Here is a 21,282-nt window from a genome sequence, read left to right as displayed (position 1 = left end):
AGAGAGAGAGGGGGACACAGAATCCGAAGCAGGCTCCAGGCTCTGAGCTGTCAGCACAGAGCCCGACACGGGGCTTGAACTCACGGACCGCGAGATCATGACCTGAGCTGAATTCGGACGCTTAACCGACTGAGCCACCCAGGCGCCCCTATATATTCTATTCTTAATTCTCATCCATGTGTAAAGAACAAACCAGAAATGTTGAAATAAAAATGTATTGTAGTCTGGGGTGGTTTACCAAACTTGTTTCCACTTAAGTTAGTCTTACCTCATTTTTCCAGGCCTTCAATTCATTCTCTTCAATTCATAGCTCTTCCTCCTCCTCCTCCCCTCCTCTCCCTCCTCCTTCTTCTTCTTTTTTTTGCCTTCTAAGCTTCTACAGCTATGACTCATGGAACCAGAACTAGATCAGTGTACTGCTATGTGTTACTTTCTGTATTAGATTTTTCTCAACTGGTTAAAATTGATATAAGCAAAACACATTTTGTTCTTCTAAAGCTTAAACACAAAGTTAAGCTGTCTAACAAACTTCCATTAGGAGAAGTTGGATTTAGCAAAGGAATAAAGACTTTCTCATTTTTTACACAATATAAAATAGTTTCCTCTAGCTATTTCTTCTATAGTTGCTGATTATGGAACTTCCAGTAATCTTATTTTAGATCCTGGAAATTGCAGTACATTTTAATAAATGGTAATTTTTTTGTTTACTAACCACATTTTGCTTTAGAAATAAACTATTTTGGTGGTGCCTGGCCGGCTCAGTCAGTGGAGTGTGCGACTTTTGATCTTGGGGTTGTGAGTTTGAGCCCCACTTTGGGTATAGAGATTGCTTAAAAATAAAATCTTAAAAAAAATTATTTTGAAGGTGACACTAGTTCTGTGTTGCTTTTAGCATGAAATCTAGCAACTGTTAGTTTCTCTTTTTTACACAAAGCTCTCAATTCTTCTCCCTTCTGATTTATAAGACCATTGCCTTTAAAATAGAAATAATAATCTAAATAAGTGATGCTAAAATTTATGCAAGTTATTTTTAATTAACATCAAACTTATTACACACATCCTCAAAGAAGTATTATGAAATAAAAAATAAGTTCAGTGGTTATAAAATTTGGCTCCACATTGGAATTACCTGAGAAGCTGTAAAAAATGCTGATGTCTGGGTCCTAATCACGATTCTGATTTATTTGGCCTGAGCATTGGGAATTATAAAAGGCTCCAGGTGATTCTAAAACATGGCCAAGGTTAAGAGCCATGGAATTAGGCAATTACAGCTCCTAGAAGTCAATATTATTCCTCCCAGTGCCCCCCTTTTTAAAAAAAGATTTTTATCTTTTTTAAATATTCTCTTTACCCAATGTGGGGTTGAACTCACGATGCAGAGATAAAGAGTCACATGTTCCACCGACTGAGCCAGTCAGACTTCTCCCCCACCACTCTATTGTTTTAAAACAATAGAGATTTATAATCTTACTGTTCAGAGGTCAGAAGTCCAAAATGGGTTTCACTGGGCTGAAATCAAGATATTTGCAGGGCTGCATTCCTTCTGGAGACTATGGGTGAGAATTTGTTTCCCTACATTTTCCACCTTCTAGAAGCTACCTGAATTCCTTGGCCCATGGCCCCTTCTTCTATCTTCAAAGACATCATTGTAGGGTCTTCAAATCTCTCACTGACTCTAACCTTTCTGTCTCCCCCTTTCACTTATAAGGACCCTTGTGATTATAATGGGCCCACCTACATAATCCAGGGTTATATAGATCCTCATGATCCTTAACTTAATCATCTGTAAAGTCCTTTTTCATGTGAGGTACAAATTCACATGTCCCAGAGGTTAGGACTCAGACATCTTTGAAAGGCTTTTCTACTGCCCACCACAAGCCTGTAGTCTGTAGTTGTTTTCCCTTCGAACATTATACACTCTGCTTGGTGATCTTTCTCATTCTGGTGGATGATGCCACATTTTTTTTTTTTTTAATTTTTTACTTTTAAATGTTTATTCATTGAGAAAGAGAGAGAGAGAGAGAGAGAGAATGAGTGGGGAGGGGCAGAGAGAGAGGAGAGAAAGAATTCCAAGCTTCCAAGCAGGCTCCACACTGTCAGCACAGAGCCTGCCATGGGGCTCGAACCCACGAACCGTGAGATTACTGATGATACCACATTTCTATCTACAACTACAGCTGCAAATATTCACTGATCATCTCCCCTTGATGTCCCACAGTCCCTGGAACCTGTGCTGTTTCTCACCTTAAGGTCTTTGCACTCTTTGCTATCTTGGTTTAAACACCTTTTCTCCTTTTTTTTTTTTAAGTCACGTTATCTTCTTTGTCCTTTTTTTTTTTTTAATTAATTAATTTATTTTGAGAAAGTACGCACAAGTGGGGGAAGAGGGGGAGAGAGAATCCCAAGCAGGTCCCTCATGCTTAGCTCAGAGCCCAACTCAGGGCCCGAACTCACAAACTATGAGATCATGACCTGAGCCAAAGTCCGATGCTTAACCAACTGAGCCATCCAAGCACCCATCTTCATTGTCCTTGAAAATTCAAAGCATGTGTACTTTTCTCCAGGAAGCTTTTTTTTTTTTAATCGAGATACAACTGACATATAACATTGTGTAAGTTTTAGATGTACAATCTGTTGATACATTTATATATTGCAATATAATTATCATCCTAGCTTCAGTTAACACCTCTATCACAACCTGTAATTACCATTTCTCTTTTTTTTTGTGCTGAGAACAGTTAAGATCTAATCTCTTAGCAGTTTTGACGTTTATATTACAGTATTATTGACTGTAACCACTATGTTGTGCAGTAGATCTCTATAATTTATTTACCTACTAGATGCAAGTTTGAACCCTTAAACAACATCTCCCCCATCTCCAGCCCCTGTTAACCACTGTCTTATTCTCTGTTTTTATGAGTACAGTTTTTTTAGATGCCACATATAGGTGATATCATACACTATTTTTCTTTGACTTATCTCACTTAGCATAATGCTCTCCAGGTGTATCCTTGTTGTTGCAAATGGCAGGATTCTCATGGCTGAGTAATATTCCATTACATATGTATATCACATCTTCTTTATCCATTCATCCACTGATGGGAACTTAGGTTGTTTTGTAGCTTGGCCATTGTGAATAATGCTGCAATAAAAATGAAAGTATGGATCTCTTTGATACCCTGCTTTCATTTCCTTTGGATATATACCTATATGTGGAATTATTGGATCATATGGCAGTTCTATTTTTAATTTTTAAAGGAACCTCCATATGGCTTTCTATAAGTGACTGCACCAGGTTGCATTCCCACCAAGAGTGTATGAAGTTTCCCTTTTCTCTACATCCTCAGTAACACTTGCTATCTTTGCTTAATGAGAGCCATGCTAACAGATGTGAGGTGATATATTATGGTTTTGATTTGCCTTTCTCTCATGATTAGTGATGTTGAGCATCTTTTCATTGTACCTATGGACCATTTTTTTAGGATTTTATTTTAAGTAATCTCTACACCTAACGTGGGGCTTGAACTCACAACCCTGAGATTAAGAGTTGCGTGTTCCACTGACTGAGCTAGGCAGGCACCCCCCTATTGGCCATTTTGATATCTTCTTTGGAAAAATTTCTATTTAGTTTGTTCATTTTTAAATCAGATTGTTTGTTGTTGTTGTTCTTGTTATTGAGCTATATGAGTTCTTTATATATTTTGGATATTAACCTCTTATTCAACATATGGTTTGCAAATATTTTCTCCCATTCTTCAGCTTTGCTTTTTCATTTTGTTGTTGTTTTGTGTATGGGGAAGGAAGCTTTTTAGTTTGATGTCACTCCACTTGTTGATTTTTAACTTTTGCTGCTATACCCAAAAAAACATCACAAAGATCAATGTCAAGGAGAGTCTTTTATGTTTTCTTCTAGGCATTTTACAGTATCAGGTCATATGTTTAAGACTTTAATCCAGGGGTGCCTGGGTGGCTCATTTGGTTAAGCGTTTGGCTTTGGCTCAGGTTATGATCTTGTGTTTTGTGAGTTCAAGCCTTGTGACAGCACAGAGCCCACTTGAGATCCTGTCTTCCTCTTTCTCTGCCTCTTCCCCACTCACACATTCTCTCTCAAAACTAAACATTACAAAATGATTTTAATTCATTTTGAGTTAATTTTTAAGTGTATTTATTTACTTATTATTACATTTTTTTTTTTTTAAATTTTAGAGAGAGAGAGTGAACAGGGGAGAGGCGCAGAGGGGGAAAGAGAGAGAATCCGAAGCAGGATCCGGGCTCAGTAGAGAAACTGACATGGGGCTCAGTCCCATGACCTTAGAATCATGACCTAAGCTGAAGTCAAGGGTAGGGTGTTCCTCTGACTGAGCCACCCAGGCACCCCAGTTTATTTACTTATTTTTGAGAGAGAAAGCAAGTGAGCGAGTGTTTGTGTGTAAGCAGGGGATGGGCAGAGAAAGAGAGAGAGAATCTCAAGCAGGTCTTATGCTAAGCACAGAGGCAGACGCTTATCTCAAACTCATGAACATGAGATCATGACCTGAGCTGAAATCAGTAGTCGGATGCTTAACCTACTGAGCCACCCAAGTGCCCCTGAGTTAATTTTTGTGAGTGATGTGAGATAAGGGTTCAATTTTATTTTTCAGGTACTTACCAGTGGCAATATATTTTCCTGGGAGTGTGTGCCACACGCAAGAAATTCAACCTTCCAAATATGCTTCAAGTATTTGCTTAACAGCTAAATCATATATATAAACTTCCATAGCTCCTCATCAAAGACAGTATGATAACTATGGAGACATCTTAACTTTATCCTCAGTTTCTCAATATTTTGAGGGAAATGCCTAACACAATGTACAATCTTTCAATGAATATGTTAATCATCTCATTATTCCACACAATTTTGCGCCTTTATAAATTCAAATTATTATAAGATAATATAAACACAGCATTCCACTAATGCTGTACAATGGATGATTCCACCCAAATAAATATGAAATGAGGTTGGGTTGCTGCTAGTGATTTTTTTAAGAGGCTAGTGAAGTCCTATTACTTTATAGCTTGAAATCTTCTGGAGGCAACAGGTTCCCTTCAGGGTAGAGCCCAGTCCTTAGCCTGGTTTACTTTGGTCCACTCCACCTCTATAGCTTCATCTCTAGTTAACTTCTTATCAACAACCTACTTGCTTTTTCCAGACTTACCATTTTTTGGTAACAGTTATTATAATTTAGGCATGGGGGTCTTGGTTATGATAACCTAATTTTAATTCATAATAAAACCAAGAATGTAGGGGCACCTGGGTGGCTCAGTCATTTAGGCATATGACTTCAGCTCAGGTCATGATCTCGAGGTCGGTGGGTTTGAGCCTGCTTTGGATTCTGTGTCTCCCTCTTTCTCTGCTTCTCCCTGACTCATGCTCTGTCTTTGTCTCTCTAAAATGAATAAACATTAAAAAAAATTAAAAAAACAAACACACAAAGAATGTATCATAATCTATTCATTTGCCCTTCTGCAGCCTATTGTGTAAACACAGAGTCAATTCCATTTCTCCTTTAGTGCAGGGACAATAAACGCTTTAATGACATTTTAGACAATCACAATACCATCTGTTATGGGATAAGAGTTACCCACACTTAGATTCTTCATATATAAAGCATACCTAGAAAGTGGGTGTGATCAAAGTGTAGGTGGTAGGATATATTTTTCAATATATATTTACAGAGTAACCGTACTAGTGCTCTATATAGCTCTGTCTAGCAGAAAAATCTAATTATTTAAGGGTGACAGTTGGACTCAGTTAAATTCTCAGTTCAAAATGTCCAACCTTTCTGGAGACTTTTCTTTACTTTTTTTTTTTTTTTTTACATTTATTTATTTTTTGAGAGACAGAGAGAGACGGAGCACAAGTGGGGGAGGGGCAGAGGGAGAAGGAGACACAGAATCCGAAGTAGGCTCCAGGCTCCAAGTTGTCAGCACAGAGCCCGACATAGGGCTTGAACCCACAAACCGTGAGATCATTACCTGAGCTGAAGTCGGATGCCCAACCGACTGAGCCACGCAGGTGCCCCTTTTTGGAGACTTCTCATATTGTGGATTAATCTTCCTTGACTTTTTCTTCTGGCTTGCTCCTATTTATTTTTTATTTTTATTTAAAAAATATTTATTTATTTTTAAATGTTTATTTATTTATTTTGAGAGAGAGAGAGAAAGATAGTGAGAGGACATGAGTTGGGGAGAGGGGCAGGGGGAGAGAGAATCCCAACCAGGCTCTGTGCTGATGGGAAGCCTGATATGGGTCTCAATCCCAGGAACTGCAAGATCATGACCTGAGCTGAAATCTAGAGTTGGACACCTATCCGACTGAGTCACCTAGGTGCCCCCCCCCCCACCATTTGTTCTTTAATACTCATCTCTGGTATCACCTTTTTCTTGGAAGTCTTTTTTAGGTTTTTTTTTTTTTTTCTTTTAGGTTTTCATAGGTTTAACATACTGCATTATAATGTCTGTCCCAATGACTAGACTATGAATCCCCAAGGCAGGGACTAGATTTTTCTTTTTTAACCTAAATGTCTATCTAATGCAGTGTTTAATATGTGGGATCACTCAATACATGTTTTTTTGGGAATGATTTTAATTAATGAGTGAATTTCTTCTTGCTTGAAATATCTTTTGGTTTTTTTTTTTTTTTTTTAAATGTTTATTTATTTCTGAGAGAGAGAGAGTGAGACAAAGTGTGAGTGGGGGAGGGCCAGAGAGAGGGAGACACAGAACCAGAAGCAGGCTCCAGGCTCCGAGCTGTCAGCACAGAGCCCGACGCGGGGCTCGAACTCACGGACCACGAGATCATGACCTGAGCCGAAGTCGGACGCCCAACCGACTGAGCCACCCAGGCGCCCCTCTTTTGGTTTTAATTGGTACCACATCATCAATGATACATGATTCAAAAAGGTAAAGAGTCTCCTGACTTAATATGTCATGAAAATATTCTATGTCTATTAATGATCTCCAATGCCATTTAAAAAAATTTATTTTGGGTGGAGGGGCAGGGAGAGAGGGAGGGGGAGGATCCCAAGCAGGCCCCACACTGTCAAAACAGAGCCCAAACAGGGGCTTGATCCCATGAACCTCAAGGTCATGACCTGAGGTGAAATCAAGAGCCAGACCCTTAACCAAGTGAGCCACCCAGGTGCCCCTCCAATGCCATTTTTAATGGCTACGAATTCCACTGCATGGAAGAACCATAATTTATCTAACCAACTGCTCTTTTTTTGTTAGATACGTAGATTCTTTCTGACTTTTTGAAATTATAAATACTACTAAAATGAACATGATTTTAACACTGCTTCTGGTCTACCTGGTTATGTTTAGGTTAGGATACATTTTTGAGTGGAAGAGCAGCATATTGCTAAACTGCCTATCAGTGATGTTATGAGAGTGTTCATTTTCAGTAAATGAGAGTGCTCATGTCCCCTTTGCCAACACTGGGTACTATAAATATTTGCAATGAGAGAGATAAAAAAAAATGTCACCTCAATACTATATTAATTTCATTTCTTTCATTATTGGTGGACTTGAATCCTTTTTTCTCTATATTTTTTAAAGTTTATTTATTTTGAAAGATAGAAAGAATGAGTGGGGAAGGGACAGAGAGATAGGGAGAGAGAATTCCAAAGCAGACTCAGCGTTGTCAGCATGGAGCCTAACTCAGGGCTCAATCTCATCAACCATGAGATCATGACCTGAGCCCAAATCAAGAGTCAGATGCTTAACCAACTGAGCCACCCAGGCACCCTTCCCTGCACTTTTAGAGGTTTGCTTACATGTGGCTGCACATTTCTCAACAGAGGAAATAATTTGGAATGTCTGTAAGGAAATGGGTACTTTCTAAAATAAAATTAAATATAACTCTTCTCATTTAGCAATAAAGAGAAAACCTCCCTGGAAAATTTCCTGTGGACCTTATAACTCCAAACTGATCCTACACAATTCCCCTTTCCCTTGAAGATCTCTGGCTAGATATAGTGCTATCATCTTCTTTAACATACAGGCCCAATTATGGGGACTCCAAGTTATAGCATAGCTGTGACTAGGTTGGAATATTTTATTTTATTTTGTTTTATTTTACTTTAATGTTTACTTATTTTTGAGAGAGAGAAAGCATGAGCAGGGGAGGGACAGAGAGAGAGACAGAGAGAGGCACAGAATTCCAAGCAGGCTCCAGGCTCTAAGGTGTCAGCACAGAGCCTGATGCAGGGCTCAAACTCAGGAACCGTGAGATCACGACCTGAGCCAAAGTCAGATGCTCAACCAACTGAGCCACTGAGGTGCCCCTAGGCTGGAATTATTTAAAAAGTTTATACTCAGAACAAACAAAAGTATTATGGTCAGGGAGTAACCCAAAACTACATAACATGTTTTACCTCATGTTGTTGTTCTAGCTATTGCTATACAACAAACCACCCCAGAATTCAGTGGCTTAAATCGACAAGTACTTATTGTATCTTACAATTTTGGTGTGGGTTAACTGTATCCAACTGTGCTATTCTGTGCTATTCTATATCATGTGTTTTTGGCCGTGCTGCAGTCATCTGAAGATTTAACTACCTGGCTGGAATATCCAGGATGGTTGACTCTCATGGCAGGCCTGGTTGTTGACTGGGACTCAGCTGGGGCTGTTGACTGAAGGGCCTTGATTTATTTTTATTTATTTATTTATTTATTTATTTATTTATTTATTTATTTATTTATTTATTTTAGAGAGAGAGAGAGAAAGATAGAGTGTACATATGAGTGGGGGAGAGGAGAGCAGAGGGAGAGAGAGAGCACCTTAAGCAGGTTCTATGCTCAGCACAGAGCCTGACTCAGGGCTCCATCCCATGACACTGGGATCATGACCTGAGCATGAAATCAAGACTGGGATGTTCCACCGACTGAGCCACCCAGGTGCCAATGATTGTTCTTTACACAGCTTCTCCATGTGGCTTGGGTTCCAAGAAGGAATGCTCCAAGCATACCTCCACATGACAGAAGTCATCTTTCTCCCTTCAGTTGGTGTACTAGCAAGCAATTCAAAGTTCAAACCCAAGAGTGGGGGCTATAAAAAGTAATTTCTTCTATCTGCTTGAAGTAATTCTCCTGGTATTTCATTTCTTATGTGAATCCCCATTTCTATTTTGATGACGGAAATGATAACCTACCACTTTCAGGGGACACAATGACTTCTCAGAGACCTCACCTGGACAAAAATTCAGAATTTAGCTAACAGTACCAATAGTCAGTCTAGGGATATGCACTTACATAGATAGCAAAGGTGGGGTTCTCTTACTATCATAAGAGAACACTGCAAATGAGCTACCTATTTACACACTATTTAAGAACAAAATAGAGATGGGAAAATAGAAAAGACAAATCAACCAACCTAGTCTATGTCCATGCCAATTATACTAACTACTGCATTAATATTCTATGTCTTAAAAAAGTATGCCTTGGCTGGCATGCTTGCTGAAAGTAGAGTTACCTTTTTCCAAGTCTCTACCTCTTGTGTGACATACACGAGGGAAAAAAGAATTTAAAAATGCCCAAAATGTAGTAAGTTGATGTGGATCATTTTGAACTTCTAGATATTGAACAATCACGTGAACTTTTAATCTTAAACTTTTGAGTTTCAACTGTTAAGTAGGTGATATCTTTTTCTTTTAAATTTTAATTTTTCCCAGAATCTAATGCCCAATAAAAATATCATCAATAAAGGGTACTAACATAGAAATTTTATTTAACATTACTAAGGTTTAATTAATCTTTTCACTTTCTCACAAGGAGGGCGCTGGAAGCCAGGACCAGAATTTTCCAGCCTATGAGATCATAAGCTATGAGGAATAACAATTTGAAGAAAACTCCAAATCCAGAGATACACATTCAGGTTCATAGCAAATCATGTGTTATCTTTCCCCTAAATTATCATTTCATCTATACCCTAGCAAAATTCCAGTGAGTTACAATTGGGTGGGTTGGGTGTTCTTTCTGGTAGAAAGAAAATTCCATCCCATCTTTTCTGTTAAAACTTTCTTTGTATATAGGTAAGGGTTTATAGATCAATAATCTTCTTGATTTCACCATGAAATTACATTCTCTTTGCTTGAGTTTCTCTGAGTTATGCACTGGGTTTCTGTTTTGAATCTGTTTTGTTTTGTTTTTTTCCTGCTATGTTTTCCTTTTTCCTGCTTTTTTTCCCCCTAAAGTTTATTTGAGAAAATAAAGTGTGTGGGAGGGGCAGAGAGAGAGAAAGAGAGAGAGAGAATCCCAAGCAGGTTCCCAAGTGCAGAGCCCAATGCAGGGCTTGAACTCACAAACAGTGAAGTCAAGCCGAAATTAAGAGTCAGAAGCTTAACTGACTGGGCCACCCAGGCACCCCTCCTGCTATGGTTTTAATGTATGCTGAAGGCAAGTAAAATTATGAAAACTTATAGACCTTAATTCTGTCAAGATGGTGATGTCAGAGAAATATAAACTAGATGGTAATACAACACTTGAGCCTGGCTTTACAGGAGGTAACTTTCCCCCCTATCTTTCTTCCTTTTTGTGTAGCATTTGAACATATTCTACAGGGATATAAGCAATGTAGTCCTAAAAACTCATCTGCTGATAGTTTATATGAAGGCTTTTGACTTGAAAACATCCATTATAGTACCACAAATATAAGCAAATTTTAACAAATACTAAAACTGCTATCTTAAACCATTTATACCAAGATCTTGCTCCCTCTAACTGGTAGTAGTTGTATAGACTCAAGCAAGGATCTTCAGGCCAGAAAAATTAAAGCAAGTATCTTTAGAGTTTTAACTCAATCCAGGGGCGCCTGGGTGGCTCAGTCGGTTAAGCGTCTGACTTCAGCTCAGGTCACGATCTCGCAGTCTGTGAGTTTGAGCCCCGTGTCGGGCTGATGGCTCAGAGCCTGGAGCCTGCTTCCGATTCTGTGTCTCCCTCTCTCTCTCTGTCCCTCCCCTGTTCATGCTCTGTCTCTCTCGGTCTCAAAAATAAATAAACGTTAAAAAAAAAATTAAAAAAAAAACCTCAATCCAAACAATATGTATTGAGTACCTACAATGGTCGGCATCCTGCTGTGAAGGAGCTTAATAGGTAGTGGACAGATAGTTCATCCTGAAGCTCTCTCTGATTCTATTTCTTTATACCTGAACAATAATCCACAGCTATTCTAACTGTGGCTAGAAGTGAAGTTTCCTCCTCTATCTTCCATATGCTTTCTTCCGCAGTGAACCTGTAATTTTTGCCAAGTATTTTACTCTAACTAGGGGCAAAATAAAGCAGGAGGTTGAATAATTCTGAAAAACTGTAAAATATGCTTGACAATTTTGGGGGAAATATTTGGGTAAATGTCTTATGTCCCCTTTTGTTTTACCAGTACAACAGTGTTAACAGTGAGATGGCAAATCCATGACAGACAAACCAACCCTAGACATTTAGATCGAATAATTGTGACCACACTGTGTTTAGGACATGTTCATTGTCATCTGCTCCTTCTTAATGGCAGACACTTATTGTTATTAGCAAATACTAGCAGTTATGTGCCAGATATATTAACATACTCAAGGTAAGACTATTTGCCCAAATCTGGGGAGGCAAAACGCTATATTAGAAACCTTTCATTGTTTAATGCCTCTGTCTCAAATGTGCCTCCCTGTCTCCTTCTCTACAAATGTGTTAAAATTCTAGTGAAAGTTGTCTCTCTCCTCAGGCACAACCCAGTCCCTCTTATTCCAGACTTATTCATTTAACAATCTGAAATATAAATCTGAGGGGTTTCGTTTTTCAGGGACTTAAAGAAAGGCAAGCCATTGATGTAGCAATACATGAATCACCAATTCAGGTCATGAGAAAAATGCCTCATCTTTGGTGTATTTAAATCAACGTATAGAAAACAAATCTTTAACAAACATTCGCAACCATATGCGATTTGACACAGTTGAATTCTTTTTAGTATTTTTAAAAGGTTTAACGCTTTTCTAAAGAAGATACTCCTGTGCTTCTTGTCTTTTCTCATGTTACTTCTCTCTCCCTCCAAATTTCCATGTGATAGCTGAAATTCCGTTTACTTTTTCAAGCCCATCTCAGATAACCCTTTCTTTAGGCAATTATTTCCTCTCTCAAACCAATACAATTTTTTCTTCTGACCCCTCCATGGTACTTCCTAACTTTTGTTTGACCTCACTTTTTGCTTCACTTTCATTTTAGCGAACTAAAATTATATTAACCATTATTATTTTTTAAGGCCTTACGGCTTCAAAGAGTACATAAGGGTGAAAAACCACTCTTTAATATTTTTCACTGGTGCATCAGGAAAAACGCTTTTTGTTAATAGTGGAGGTGGAAGGGAAGGACACATTATGATGACCTGTGCTAGTTTCAATCCGAATGTATTTTATCTTTTAAACTAATCTGAGAATGAGGCGAACCTAACTTTCACATTGGAAAATTACGAGAGGAAAAAAACCCCTGAGATCTACAGGCAAAATTAACCCCGCCTCCACGCTGTTTGGAGCAGCTGTCTCAGGAATCCTCCCTTCCTTAGAATGTGGGAGAGGTTTGGTGGGGCGGCAGCTGCAAAGCAAGGAATCTTTCTCATTCCTCGTGGACACGTCCCCCTGCACCCCCGCCCCATCCCCTTCCAAGCGGTGGCAGCTGTTTGGGGCACCCCAGTGGAAATCTCTCCGCAACTCTTCGCGGAGCGCCGCGGGCAGGCAGCAGCTGAAGGCAGTCAGGGGTGGGGACTCTGCTCCCATTAGACAAGGACTGCAGCCTTGCTGGCTCCAGCGCTGCCACCTCTCTGGCTCGTAGCGGTCCCTCAGGTGTCTTTCTCCAAGTCCAAGAAGACACCTTGGCAACGTGGGGCGGGGTCTCTCCGCGCTAGGAGACCCTATGGTAACTTAACGACGGAAGCAGCTCAGAATCACCTTCTCAGCTCTTGTCAAAGCACCTTCTCAGGTTGGGAGTGGGAGGTGAGGGGTGATAGCGGGGAGGGGGTGTGTGGGAAGAGTCGGCTCCTGGAAGGAAACATCTCTCCTTGCCGGGCCGGGACACATTTCGTGTTGTCTGAGCAACGCGCCCGCTAGGGTGCCCACCTTCACACGTAGTCCTGTCAGCAAGCCCTCGCCCAGCACCCCCGCCCTCTCGCGGCCCCACGCTGCCGCACGGTTGCCTCCGCCTTCGCGCCCTCCCGCCCCACCGTCCCGCGCGCTCGCGCACGCGCACGCCGCGCCCGGCAGCCCTCGGCGCTGTCATGGCGGCGAGAAGTAGTTTCAGTGGGTATAGGGACGTTCACGCGAGCCGTGGCGGGGCAAGCTGTGGCAGTAGCAACCTCACCACCACCAGCAGCCTCAGCTGCGGCGTCCATATCGCCAGCAGGGGCTGTTTTTGCAAAGGCTGAGCGCAGGGGTCGGGCGGGCCAGGAAGCATGGAGTTCTGTGCAGCCGCGGGCTCCCGGGGAGCGGAATAGGGAAACTTGGAGGCTGCGACCAGGTGCACTGACCTCTCTCTTCTCCCTCCTTTCCCCGCCTTCGCCGCCCGGCCTCCCCTCCCTTCTAGCCACAATACACACCTCCCCTCGCCGTCGAACCTCAGGTGCCTGAGTGCTCCACTCCTCCCCCTGGGCCGAGCGTTGAGAATAATCACCGCCCCTTTCCCCCGCCTTTTCCTGCCCTGGATCTCCGCCGCCACCTCTGTCTCGCGGCTCCCTGGCGGGGGGTGAGGACGAGTCCGGAGTATCTGGGTGAGGAGGAACTTTCTACTTCTGTGGTAGCTTGGGGACCCCCCCCCCCCTTCCTCGGACCCTTCATTTTCCAGCGACAGTTTCTCTTTCCGTGCACCTGTGAGGAGAGGTAGCTCTGCGCCTGAACCTGCGAGAGTGTGGGGGAGGAGTGAACCTGTTCAGGGGCCTCTTGAACCCGCCTTCACTCAGAATCTGTATCTTCGAGCCAGGGGGGTAGCGGGTGTCGGGTAGTGGGGTCCCTTTAGTAACTTATTTCACAGGCAATAACTATTCTCCTCTCCACCCCCCCACCCCACCCCAAAAACAAAACCTAGCATATTTAACATTTATCTAATCTTCCAATAGGGTTTGGCGTTGTTGTCAGCCTCGGGGAGAGAGATTGGACAAATATTCTCCAAGAGGAGGAGGGTGACGCCAAGGACTTTACCCATCAACTGCTTTTGGGGTTTCTCCACAACTTGGAAGAGTGACCTTTTTCGTTTTGTGTTGCGTGTGTGTGCTTATTGCTAGTGCAGCATTTGCTGTCCCATAGTGACTCCGAGTTGTCCTTTCTCGCGAACTAGCAATGGCTAGTGAAGACAATGTCCCTTCCCCGCCACCAACAGGTGATGACGGGGGAGGTGGAGGGAAAGAAGAAACCTCTGCTGAAGAGGGTGCATTGTCCCTGAAACCAGGACTCCCCATCAGGGGCATCAGAATGAAATTTGCCGTGTTGACGGGGTTGGTTGAAGTTGGAGAAGTATCCAATAGGGATATTGTAGAAACTGTCTTTAATCTGGTAAGTAAATATTTATTTTATAAGCATATATTCTTTTCAGTGGGTTGGGGAACTAGACGTTAAAGCTGGAGCCATGTGCTTGCCTCATACAGATGATGGCTTTTTCCATGGATAGAAACACAAAATCCTACTGACCTAAATGAAAGATTTTTTTGTATTTTTCAGTTTAAGGGGAGTTATGTAGATTTAGGTGCTCCAGGTTTTGTGAAAGTGAACAGATGACTATTGTGCTAAGGAAATAATTGTTGCTTGGAAGTATTTTGTGGGGGTTCCAGTGGAGGACTTTTATTATATAAACATTTTTTTTTGTCTGCATTTCTCTTTAACATTTTAAATAAATTTTTGTGACTTTCTTTGGGTCTTGAGAAATGATGTAAGTGCCCTACATACTACTTACCCTTTTGAGTCTGCCTAGGTTATGTTTTGCTGTAAGTTTTGAACGTGAAAGTTTTGTTCACAGAGTTGGTGAAAGATTAATTTGCTGCAAAGTTAGTATTTTATATCTTGACCAATTTTATTTTTAGACATAGCTAACAAAAATTAAGTTTTGGAATGTATTCACGGTTACATCTTGTGAAAATTGAATGGCAGTTTGAAAAAGGATTGTGGCTGATGTAGCATAATCTTTATTTCTTTTGTAAATGCATGTGTAGCAGCAAAGCATATTTGGTCATTGGAAGTTGCTGGTTCTAAGAACTATGAATGTTACTTTTGAAAGGTGTATATGCAATACTTTTTCTCTGTTCCGTTCTTAGAAATGGTTATTTCTAATGGGGATTTTGAAAATTTCTTTACTCCAACTTCTGTTGCCCATCTACTTAAAGAATGAAAAGTAAATTGGGCCTTAACACTACTTCCACCTCTTCTACCTGTGTTAGAAGATAACAGATGGGAACAAATATGAATACAAAATAGCTGTAATAACCGTTTAGCGCCCTTCCCTTTTGCCTTTGTGTTTTCAAGGTTAGGCTTGTTTTATTCCAGGTCGGTTAATTATTTCCTTCACTAGACCTTTACCAATAGTCTGGTCACTTGCAGTACAACTTCTAGAATGAGAAAGGAACTAGATGAAATCACTTACTTTTGGAGTATAAAAACTTTGAACACTAGGGTATTTCTTTACCATTTTGTTGTGTTGGAAGCTTACATATAAATACACATGTACACATTTTTTTAAGTTTATTTATTTTTGAGAGAGCACAATCAGGGAAGAGAGGGAGAGACACAGAATCCAAAGCAAGCTCCAGACTGAGCTATCAGCACATAGCCCAACGTGGGGCTTGAACCCATGAACTGTGAGATGAGCCAAAGTCACATGCCTAACCAACTGACTGGAACCACCCACATTAAAAAAAAAACAACTAAATATTATGGAAATGTTCAAATATACAAATAGGATAGTTGCTCTGGTATTCCTTATGCAGCTTCAACAATTATCAAAACTTTGGGGATCTTGTGTTTATGGTCTTTAAAAGTTTGTAAGGAGATATATGGTAAATTGGTTTATTCCTTTGCCTCAAAGTAAACTTGAAACCTTTTTTTTTTTTTTTTTAAAGTTCAGTTATTTTTTGAGAGAGAGCGCATGTGCACTGGAGGAGAGGCGGGGTAGAGAGAGTGGGGGACAGAGGATCTGAAGTGGCTTTGCACTGACAGAGATCCTAATGGCAGGGCTCCAACCCACAAACCGTGAGATCATGACCTGAGCCGAAGTCAGGACACTTAACTGACTGAGCCACCCAGGCACTTCTCAAAAACCTTTTTTAAATATTTTTTTTGTTGTTGTTAAAAAAATTTTTTTTAGTGTGTAGTTACATTTGAGAGATTGAGACAGCGTGCAAACAGGCGAGGAGCAGAGAGAGACCTAGACAGAATGTGAAGCAGACTCCAGGCTCTGAGCTTTTAGTAGAGAGCTGGACACGGGGCTGGAACTCATGAGCTGTGAGATCATGACCTGAGCTGAAGTCGATGCTTAAGTGACTGAGCCACTCAGGCGCTCCAAGATTTTATTTTTTTTTCTAAACCTCGTGTACCTAGGATGATAAACAGAAATCTGTGGTAGTGATAGAGCCCATAATTAGTTGTTTGTGTATGAAAAGCAACATTCCTCTGGCAGAAGGAGGATTCAAACTTCTTTGTTCTTTATTTTTTTAAAAAAAATTTTTAATGTTTATTTATTTTTGAGAGAGAGAGAGAGAGAGACAGAGTGTGAGTGGGGCAGAGGCAGAGAGACAGGGAGACACGGAATCTGACGCAGGCTCCAGGCCCTGAGCTGTCAGCACAGAGCCCCATGTGGGGCTTGAACTCACTAACTCTGAGATCATGACCTGAGCCAAAGTCAGCCGCTTAACCATCTGAGCCACCAAGGTGACCCGAACTCCTTTGTTGTTTTGAATGCCCTGTGTGGAGGTGGATAACCTACCATAAGTCACCTGCATTTTATTAAGGAATATCCAAATTCTGTAGTGATGGTTTGCTTATATGCTGCCTAAAATTGTGGGTCTGGTAGAGATTTTAAGATTATTGGTTAAATCACGCACAGCTGCTTGTTTGCAGAGTAATAGGTGTCTGGTAAAAAGAGAGGGAAAATCTGTTGAGTTATACCTCCTCTCTACTGTCATTCTCTTCTCCTGTAGAGCAGAGGATTAGATTAGTTCTTCCCTTTTCCATTCTCCCTTACAATACTTTTCATGTTTCTTCATGGATATGTAGGTTGTTTGCCAGGCTTTAGAAAATCTTGAGAACTGACACTTTAGGTATCTGGTAAGCTAGTCCATCTCAATGTCATTAATACTATAGCACCTAAATATTTCTTGATAGTTATCAGCCTTAATCTTAATTTTGCTCAGAGAAGGAAATTACATTAAAAGTTGTGATTTTACAAGTTATGCTGTTTACTGTGTGCCAGGCAATGGGCCAAGTGCTTTACATAAGTTTTTAAATATTTCTTTGAACAACTATTTAATATAGATCTCATTTTATGGATGAGATCGAGACTGAAATGTTAAATAGATTGCCTACAATTTGTGTATAATGGCAACCTTTCCAGGAATACATCTGTCTCTTGAGTTAATGTAGAATTGTTTGCTTCTCTGAGCAGGTAGGTGTAGCTGAGGCATAACTTCCCCCAGTATAAGGACACAAAAATCATTGGTCCTGCTAAATAAATATTAATGATGAAATCTCCATCAGTAGAATTCATTTATTCCTCTTTAACTTTCAAATAGCTTTCATATAACTGCATTAAATAGTAAAAAAAAAAAAAAATTGCTTAAAAGCAAAAACATTTTTCTGGTCATTCACTTTTTTTATGTGGATGGGGAAAGTCTATCATTAACTTTTTTTATAGTCACTATGTTGGGTTAAGATTTATAAAATTGTGAAAAAAAGAATACAGACAGAAGAATATATAATACGTATAAGTAATGAAATATTATAATGATATAAGCTCTGTGAGCCATCTATGTACCTTAACCAGTATAGGGGCACTTGGGTGGCTCAGTCAGTTAAGTGGCCCACTCTTGATTTTGGCTCAGGTCATGATCTCTGGGTCATGAGATCAAGCCCCAAGCCCCTCGTCAGTGTGTCAGGCTCTGCACTGAGTGTGGATCCTGCTTGGGATTCTTTCTCCCTTTCTCTCTGCACCTCCCCCTCTTGTGCACGTGTATGCTCTCACTCTCTCAAAATAAATAAACTAAAAAAAAACCAGTTTATTAACAGTGTCACTGAATCCTTATGTGTGTACCTCCTTTAACCTATCTTCACTGGATTTTTCATTAGTTAAGTTTAAACTTATTACAGCTGTGATAACTTTTTCCTATTTTTCCAGGCATTTTGTTAAAATAGATTATGTACTTTTGATTCTTTTTTACTGATTATATGTTAAGCTACTTTATTATTTTAAAAACATTTTTTTTAACGTTTATTTATTTTTGAGACAGAGACAAAGCATGAACGGGGGAGGGGCAGAGAGAGAGGGAGACACAGAATTGGAAACAGGCTCCAGGCTCTGAGCCATCAGCCCAGAGCCCGACGCGGGGCTCGAACTCACGGACCGCGAGATGGTGACCTGAGCTGAAGTCGGACGCTCACCGACTGAGCTACCCAGGCGCCCCTATGTTAAGCTACTTTAAACTATAATAATTGTGCTGTTAAAATTAAACAACTTCCCCAGGCATCTGGGTGGCTCAGTCGGTTGAGTGTCCAACTTCGGCTCAGGTCATGATCTTGCAGTCTGTGAGTTCGAGCCCCATGTCCAGCTCTGTGCTGGCAGCTCAGAGCTGGGGCCTGCTTTGGATTCTGTGTCTCCCTCTCTCACTGCTCCTCCCCTGCTCATGCTCTCTCTCTCTCTGTCAAAAATAAAAATAAACATTAAAAAAATTAAAAAAAAAATTAACTTCCCTTCCCCTAGAGTTGTCCAAATTAGTGGTAGAGCCATACATCCAGAGGTCTTTACAAAGTACTGCTTCCTAACTTTGCTAATGTAGCTTGAGCTTACTCTCCTGTAAATTCCTTTGAAATTTACCACTGTTCTTGTAATTTCTTTTGCAAATCTGTTTTATAGGTAAGTTTTGATTAATAGTACACTTGTGTATTCAGGTATTTCAAACGTGTAGTCAACTTTTACATTTTTCTTGTTGCAACTTAAAACCATTTCATTTTGTTTTCATCTGTGTGCTAAAAAAAAAAATTGTCAGACGTTTGGACCCAGAGTAATTAATGTATTGGCATGTTTCCAAGAACTTGCTGCTGAGTTTAAGGCTTCCATCGGGTATTTAAAGGTATTCAGTTCAAGAATAGTGTTTCCCATGAGCTGGTGACAAATATATGTTTTCATGAAATTTGTTTAAAAAAGTATATGATTTTAATTAAAATGTTAAAGTTTAAAAGGTAGAATACATTTTTCATGACTCATTACATGTCATTTGATATAGGTCCTGCTAAATATTAATGGTGCAAACTTTTAATGCCTATAGGAGCTGAGCACCTCACACAGAGGCTCCATTACTATTGACTTGTGTTTAGAGAGTGTTCTTGTAGACTTAAAGGGGCAGCTTCTGTTCTACTTGGTTGTTATACTGCAGTAACATGGGCCCAATGGTGTCATACCTTTTGATTTTTCAGGAAGAATTGGAAATCTAGATTTTAAAAAACCACATTTTAAAATTTCCAGTTAAAAGATTACAAACTGCTGTGTGAGACATATAAAATTGTAGGTATTTTTCAAGCCTTTATATGAACCTTTATTAGAAAGATACTCATGTAACGTACTTGTTAATGTGCCCTCCATCATGTTATAAGTGATAGAAAACTTGAACCTGTTTGAAACACAATAAAAAGGATTTGCAAGGCTCATTTATCTCCAAGTCCAAAGGTAGGGCAAGATTATAGTAACACAGTAATATTAAATACCAGTTTCTTTCCGTTTCTTTTCTGCTTTCTTCAGTCTGTTGTTATTCCTCCCATGGTTGTAGGATGGCTGCCAGTGATGGTTGGGCCATACATATTTTGTTCACATCTCTTAGGAGAGAGCCTCACTGTCCTGACATTCCAAACAAGAGTCCTGACTGGACTACTGAACCAGTGACTGTGGTCATTGAAATGGCTGATTGGCTTAAGCAAACCAGGACCAAGTACTGTACCTAAGGATGGGGTTAATTTTCTCTGAAGTACATGGGCTGTATGGGGAGAGGTGGATACACAAAAATCCGGGTAAGAAATTGAAAGGATAATTGGATAGTGGATAGGCAGCCAATGATGTTCACTACTCTTTTCAAATGCATAATGGTAGTAATATAAAGATATTTGTGAAAGGAGAAAAAAAATCATTCATTAACCCAACACCCTGTTGTGATCTTGAGCAAGTTTTTTTAACCTATTTGTGCCAGTTTTTCCTCTGTAGAATGGGGAAACTACACTGTAGCAAGGATTAAATGAATAAAAACTTATAAATCACTTAAAATAATGTGTGGCACATTGAGTATTGTTATAAGTATTTGCTATTATTTTAATATTTGTAATTTTAGATAAGTTATCATACTCCAACATTGTAAATTTTTTTTTTTTTTTTTTTTTGTATGTAGCTATTACTAGCCTTATTGGCTCTGAAATATGCTATGTAGTTCTTTTGGAATTTATTTAATAGTCATTGTGATATTTTAGAGATGACTTCGTTTTTAAACACCTTTGTTGAGGTGTAATTTATATACCATAAAATTCACTTAATATAAGTATATAATTTAGTGATTTTCATTAAGTTTACAGAGCTGTGCAGGCATTACCACAGTCTAATTTTAGAACATTTACATCCTGTGTTCAAGATGTTTCGTAGTTCTGGCTCTTGCATTTAGGCCTGTGATCCATTTTGAGTTGATTTTTGTGTGATGTGAGAAAATGATAAGATAGGGGTTAAATTCATCTTTTTTTTTTCTTTTTTCTTTTAAATATAATTTATCATCATATTGGTTTACATACAACACCCAGTGCTCATCCCAACAAGTGCTCTCCTCAATGCCCATCACCCATTCTATTTTTTTTTTTTTTTTTTACTGTTTATTTATTTTTGAGACAGAGAGAGACAGAGCATGAACGGGGGAGGGGCAGAGAGAGAGGGAGACACAGAATCGGGAGCAGGCTCCAGGCTCTGAGGCATCAGCCCAGAGCCCGACGCGGGGCTCGAACTCACGGACAGCGAGATCATGACCTGAGCTGAAGTCGGACGCTTAACCGA

At 40.0% G+C, this 21,282-nt stretch overlaps 1 protein-coding gene and 1 long non-coding RNA gene across 7 annotated transcripts in view; one reads left to right on the top strand and one right to left on the bottom strand.

The window, feature by feature from the left end:
• Positions 1-2,379: 2,379 nt before the first annotated feature.
• Positions 2,380-13,691, bottom strand: LOC132692854 (uncharacterized). The gene is made up of 3 exons (XR_009616607.3): positions 13,598-13,691; positions 5,291-5,422; positions 2,380-3,142 (listed from the first exon to the last, which is right to left on the bottom strand). It is a non-coding gene; the product is annotated as an uncharacterized LOC132692854 (long non-coding RNA).
• LRBA (LPS responsive beige-like anchor protein) overlaps positions 13,301-21,282 on the top strand; it is a 779,818-nt gene continuing 771,836 nt past the window's right edge. For 5 of the 6 annotated variants that reach the window (XM_060655639.3, XM_060655638.3, XM_060655637.3 and 2 more), the window contains exons 1-2: positions 13,301-13,777; positions 14,123-14,555. In XM_060655639.3, the coding sequence (XP_060511622.2) occupies positions 14,343-14,555 (213 nt within the window). In that variant the 5' untranslated portion in view covers positions 13,301-13,777; positions 14,123-14,342. The remainder of the gene's footprint in view (positions 13,778-14,122; positions 14,556-21,282) is intronic. The other variant, XM_060655634.3, reaches the window with a different exon arrangement.

The sequence above is a fragment of the Panthera onca genome, chromosome B1, assembly GCF_046562875.1.
Source record: "Panthera onca isolate mPanOnc1 chromosome B1, mPanOnc1 haplotype 2, whole genome shotgun sequence".
Taxonomy (NCBI): domain Eukaryota; kingdom Metazoa; phylum Chordata; class Mammalia; order Carnivora; family Felidae; genus Panthera; species Panthera onca.
Note: the sequence above shows the minus strand (reverse complement) of the source record. Positions and strands in the feature narration are given on the sequence as shown.